The 6,243-nt window shown below is 45.1% G+C and overlaps 1 protein-coding gene across 1 annotated transcript in view; it reads right to left on the bottom strand.

Annotated features, from left to right (window-relative positions):
* Nucleotides 1-1,194: 1,194 nt before the first annotated feature.
* The window catches only part of SF3B3 (splicing factor 3b subunit 3), a 43,416-nt gene continuing 38,367 nt past the window's right edge, over nt 1,195-6,243 (bottom strand). Inside the window, exons 21-26 of the mRNA XM_035024803.1 lie at nt 5,894-6,019; nt 5,263-5,475; nt 4,286-4,384; nt 3,174-3,317; nt 2,222-2,326; nt 1,195-1,815 (exon numbers count right to left, since the gene is read on the bottom strand). Coding sequence (XP_034880694.1) covers nt 1,675-1,815; nt 2,222-2,326; nt 3,174-3,317; nt 4,286-4,384; nt 5,263-5,475; nt 5,894-6,019 — 828 coding nt within the window. The 3' untranslated portion in view covers nt 1,195-1,674. The remainder of the gene's footprint in view (nt 1,816-2,221; nt 2,327-3,173; nt 3,318-4,285; nt 4,385-5,262; nt 5,476-5,893; nt 6,020-6,243) is intronic.

Here is a 6,243-nt window from a genome sequence, read left to right as displayed (position 1 = left end):
TTTTCCTTTCTTACACAAACCCCCTATGACTACAGGAAGATGTACTTCAGGAGAAAACTGGGCACAAGGGGCCACTACTCAAGCATCTATGCAAAGTTTCCCAGACTACTACATGTCAACATCAGACAACCTGATAGACTAAATGGAATGGGTTTAGGTAGGGGCCACAGAAAAAATGAGCCCTACAATTAGGCCATGAAAATACAATTCAAAAGTGTCATCTGCTATGTGATCAGTGAGATAACTGAGAAAGTGTTATCTAGAGATTCAATTCCTAGCAAAACCTGGATCTCTGCTGGCTGCTCTAAAACCTAGTCATGATTAGAGATAACGCAGCGTGAGGAACCCTCTCTACATTGGACTGTGGGCTGCTCAGGGCAAAGGTTGTGTCTAATCACCTCCATTCCTGATTCTAACCCAGTGCTGGCCACAGAGAATCTGCTCATGGAAGTGGCTGAGCCTATGCACATGAAAGAATGTTTTACTCTGTGAAAGACTGAGAACAGCAGTGAGCTCAGGTCTCTCCAAATTCAGTGAAACTGGGGAACTGCCTGGAAGATTAAGGCTGCCTTTTCAGGTGTGGACACTTGCAGCTGAGAGGCTACCTGTGCTGCCTCCTCATACTCCAAAGGCCCTCCAGAGCTTGCCTAAGATGTCCACTGCAGACAGGACTCCCCCTCTCCCCTGCCCCCCAACGGTTACCCATGAGCCTTTAAATAAGGACCACATATACTCTGTTCCCAAGGGCAGGTTAGTATCTGGGTTCTTCTGTACTTACTGATCCTTCCTACGAGTCATATGGCAAACGATCATTTCAGGAGCTGTAGAAGTAAAGGGAGCATCTGTTAAGAGACCACCCAACTGGAATGCATGCCAAATCCTTCACTCTAAGACCTCAAAGTAGAAAGAAGCTAAAACAGGGGAGAAGAAATCAGCCACCATTCCTCGATATCCAATGGGAAAAAGCGTGACTGACCACATGGTTATTATTGAGCCCAAGCTTCATCTGCATAGCAAAAAGAACTAGAGGAAGCCAAAAAACCACCCCAGAGCTGGGAGTGTGAGGCCACAAGGTGCCAGAAATACAAACAGGTAGCTGGAAGGAAGGAAGGATACTCCATTCTTCCTGCTCTAACTCAGGCTCAAATTTCCCACCTAAATTCCCACCCCCAGAAAAGACACATGGACACAAGCCACCGTTAAAACTAGATTTGTATTTCTGGTTAGATTCCAGAGTGGCAGAACTCAGGAGTTATACTATATTCAACCTGGTCCCCACCTCAGCTTGCCTCCCTCCCTCCCACACAGGTAACATTGTACAAAACTATATTTACAGGAAAACCAGTTAAAAACTAAGGGTGTATACAAAAGTAGACAAGAGAGCCAGAAATATCAATGCAGGGAAAGCTTTGGGGAAGAGGGAACATCTTATTACACACCAGAACCTGGGATCAATGTATTATGTACTAGTCAGAAAGAAGCATAGCAAATTTCAGTGCCAATTTTAGGGGGAACCAGTCAGTCCAGGGAAAGAGTGGATAGGAAAGACCTACTAGCTTTAATATTACAAAGTCTTAATTATCCAGCCACCCTTCTGCCATATGGGTTCAGAGTCATGTGGTGGGGGAAACATAACAGAGTCTCTGACACAGGTCCCACAGGAAAAGAAAGGGCTCAGAAGGCATAGCGGGTCCGGATGTCCTCAAGCTTCTTGGACACCTCAGGTGGGGTTCGGTCCAGTTCTTCAGAGACGTTCTTCTGTTTGTTGGGCTCCATGGAGTTGAACTGCTCACAGAGATCTCCATCTATCACATTCTAAGACACAGAAAAGTGAGGAAGAAATAGGTCAAATGCTTAAAGAAAGTGCCACATGGTAAAGCAGCTGCAAGAAAGGCTTTTATTCTCTCAGATATCTGAACCATTTACAGAGCCAGGAACACTACTCTAAGTTCATCCTTAGTGTCCCGTTTTCAGAGTAGCAAAACTGGGTGAAGCCTCTTCTCTGGCTGTGGTCTGCTCCGGGGGAAGAGGTCCCTGAATATCACCAGCCATTCCTCTCCCCCCCGTCCCCCCGCCCCATTACTGCCTCCATCAATCCACTCCTTTGATTCTCCTTCATTCAGGACTGTTCTGATTTTTAAGGGAGGGAGGGCCACAGAAAAGACAAGTTACATGGGGCGAGGATCCCCCCTTTCAACCCAGATTTCCAACAAAGACAAACCTTAACAGGGAAGTAATAGGAACGAAAGCTGAGGTGGTCTCGCCCACAGAGAGGGGGATGCTCAGACCGTAGGTGCATTTCTACATGTTGGAAGAAGTCATGGTCCTGGTAGAAGAAACAAAAAAATCTGTCACTAAAAGAAAAAAGGGATTTCAACTACTAGTCTACGGTTTCCAGAAGCACAATGAACAGACAAACCATTGATTTTTTTTTACCATCCAAAAAGATGTTAACTATCCAACTGCTCCTCTGACAACCACAGGTTTTCCTGCTACAAGATACCTAAAACCTGAAAGAAACCCCACCTGTATTTGCAAAACACAAGAGAACACCACATGTAAAGACTGATTTGTGAAGTCAGATTCCTGATCCCAGCTTCCTTAGCTGGAATAACATAACCCAATTCAGCCAATCCTAGAGTTGACTTGAGGAGGCAGGAAGTACACAGTCTACATCACTGTAATGATCATCATTCCTAGTCCGTGGGGTGTGATTCTGGGGCTTTGGCCTCTAACTAATCCTATACCCACACCAGAACTGAACCAGACCCAGGGTGCCTGGGCGGCTAGGTTGCTTAAGTGTCAGACTCTTGACTTCGGCTCAGGTAATGACCTCAGGGTCCTCGGATCAAGCCCCATGTTGGGTCCTGTGCTCAGTAGAGTGTCTGCTTGAGGATTCTCTTTCCCTCTCCCTCTGCCCCTTCCCCTGCTCTCTCTCTAAAATAAATAAATCTTTAAAAAAGAACTAAACCAAACCCTGGTACAGTATAAAAACAAATGGCTTGGGTGGGGGGAACAGGATTCCTATCTTCCCAGGTACTTCTGTCACCTTATAAAATTTCCAGAACATCCCTAGCTACATGTGGGGACAAAAGATTTGCCCTCTTAGGCTGATTTAGCACCAAGAAACAACCCTGTGAAGGCAAAGGCCAGAAGAGTATGGGAGATTTCACCTCATGGGATGTGAATGGGACAAGGATTCCAATTCCTCCTGACAAGGTGGTATAGACCAGTGATTCTGAGCCTCCAGGGATCAGTGTGGTCTTCTGTAATGACAGCACTGTCTCGCCCACATGGTAGTTCATGATCACCTCTGCCTGTAAGTTGAAAACAGACTAGTAACTATGTGTGCCCTCCGGACCTGTTCTAGATTCCCAAGAGCAAGCAGTACCTCCAAAGGGCAGATTTCACCTTCTTTTAAATACAAACAATACTAACATTTAAAAATACTTCAGAATGTTCTTAACATTTACTTGAGATTAATGTCCTCACAATGCTGAAGTTAGATCATTTCTGGTAAGTCCCACACTGGGCTCCTTGCTCCGCAGGGAGCCTGCTTCTCCCTCTGCCTGCCGCTCCCCCTGCTTGTGAGCTCTCTCTGACAAATGAATAAATAAAATCTTAAAAGAAAGAAAAAAGGCAGCAATCATAGACTTGCTCTCTAAAACATATCTATTTTAAAAGTCCAGAGTTTCTCTACTACAGAAGCATATGCCTACAGGAGAAAAGTAAAGAGCCCAGAACAACCCCTCAGAAAAGAGCTGGTTAGTACCAGGAATGACCCTGTGCAACAATTTTTTCCAAGGAACACACTATGCTCTAGTCACTGCTAAAATGTCTTGGAAAAATTCCATTTTGTAGTGATAAAAATGGAATGGTGACTTGGTCATTGTACATCAAGCCCAGCATCTACCCATCAGAGGCTATGAAAGGATTTCCATGTGCAGGAGAGTACTCAGCATAATCATGTGCACTGCAGGTAGCTGACTAAAAAAATGTTCCCTTGGGGTGCCTGGGTGGCTCAGTCGTTGAGCGCCTGCCTTCGGCTCAGGTCATGATCCTGGGGTCCTGGGATCGAGCCCCACATCAGGCTCCCTGCTCAGCGGGAACCCTTCTTCTCCCTCTCCCACTCCCCCTGCTTGTGTTCCCTCTCTGTGTCTCTCTCTGTCAAATAAATAAATAAAATCTTTACAAAAAAAAAAAAAAAAGTTCCCTCAATGTGGGTCATGGGGAATGTACCCTGAAGGCTGGCACCTCTCCTTCGGGGTCCCTTCTGCAATCTTACCTTCTGAGAGGCCCCGTTGAGCAAGCCCCGGTCCCACAGGGCTTTGTTTCCTGTGGGATCCTCATCCACTTCATCATTGGTATTAGGTGGGAGCCTCACCTACAAGGAAGTGACATAAGTCACAGGGCTGGGTCATGCACCAACTCACCTGCATCACCAAGCAACATGTTTGCCCCTGATCCTTGACAAAAGCAAGCCTGGACACGACCTTCGGCAGAGGCGTGAGCCTGTCTCCTACAACCTGGTGTCTAAGTGACAACCTCAAGAGATTCAACCCATGAGCAAGGACAAAACAAAGGCTATAGAACATAAACAAAAGAAGTCAAACTGGGCTTAGAAAGAGAAGCCAAAATTCTTGCAAAAGTAAAAATAAATATTACTCATTAGCTCAAGTGAAACCTATCATCACTATTAAATCATATTCCATAAGGAGGGAGATGGACCAGACTAAAAGACTGATAAGAATGGGGTGCCTGGCTGGCTCAGTAGAGTACGCAACTCTTGATCTCAGGGTTGTGAGTTTGAGCCCCATGTTGGGTGTAGAGAATATTAAAAAATAGTAATAATAAAATCTTTAAAAAATAAAAATAAAGACTGATAAGAGGGCACCTGGGTGGCTCAGTTGGTTAAATGTCTGACTTCAGCTCAGGTCATAATCTTAGGGTCCTGGATCAAGTCCCACATCGGGCTCCCAGCTCATGGGGGAGTATGCTTCTCCCTCTCCTTCTGCCCCTCCCCCCACCCCCGGCCTGCTCATGCTCTCTCTCTCAAAAATAAGTAAAATCTTTAAAAAAAAAAAAAAAAAGAGGGCTTAAAGAACACAAAGTTTCCTTTTTAGAACTGGCCTTACTAGGATTGAATTTTATACCTATTTTCAATTTCCATATTAGAGATCATAGTCCTGGGTCCTTGACTTTACCACCGAAAATAGCCAGCTTTCCTACACATCAGTGTAACCCATGTAAACATCAACTCACCACACAAATGTTGCCAAACTTGTCTGCCCCAGCCACAGTATCATAGTCCAGGAGGCTAGCTGTAGTGACCCATCGTGGGTAAGTATCATCGGCGAAAATGATAAGCTGGTTCTCATTACGCTTGTATCGAACCCAGATGAAACTTTCTTGGACATCAGACACAATTACCCTGTGTCCAATAGTCTGGATCCCAGAGATGTAATTGGCAATATGCTGGGGAAAAACAAGGACATCAATGGGTATAGCCTTGAAATTCAGAACCCAGAGAAAGTCCAGCTTCCCCTGACTGTAATGTATATATAGGAACTACAGAATGGCAGTCAATAAATTCCTAAAAGATGGAAAAAGAGCTAACTGGTTTTAATACAGTGGATATGTATGCTCAATTCTCACAGTTAAATACTCTGTAGTAGCAAACAGGACAGAATCTGGTTCTTAGTTTGAAGAAGTCAAGAAACCCACCTAACTTCTGTCCTTCTCAAGTCTCAAAGGCCTAATTAATTCTAAGCCTGGAACTGAGGAACTACAAGGTCCTAAAAAGTCATAGAATTTTAAGTTACTGTCTATCATACCGCCAATGTTTCCTCCTTCCTCACTAGCTAGTTCTGAGGCCCTGTACCAGCATATTTACCTTGTTCTCACACTTTCGGAGTAACTTCTTCTTCCCCAGATCATAAACTCGCAGAAGCTTCCCCACACCAATCAACACCCTCCCCTGGAATGGGGCAATGGCAGCAGGGACCTCTTCCACTGGAGTCTGTGAGAAGAAAAACAGCCAATGCAGCTATGAGAACACCAGCCAAATGCTAGCCCCACCCTCCTGACCCAAAATGTTTTTACAAGACAGACAATGAGTAATCACCTTTGGCTCATCAGAGAAATAAACCACACATACAACAGTCTCTATGAACAGGTCCCACACACTGCACGTCACTTAGCAAACAGATCAGTGCCACATGTGAAAGGAAGCCCTGACGCCCA

The sequence above is a fragment of the Mirounga leonina genome, unplaced genomic scaffold (assembly GCF_011800145.1).
Source record: "Mirounga leonina isolate KUSES-001 unplaced genomic scaffold, KU_Mleo_1.0 Mir_180, whole genome shotgun sequence".
Taxonomy (NCBI): domain Eukaryota; kingdom Metazoa; phylum Chordata; class Mammalia; order Carnivora; family Phocidae; genus Mirounga; species Mirounga leonina.
Note: the sequence above shows the minus strand (reverse complement) of the source record. Positions and strands in the feature narration are given on the sequence as shown.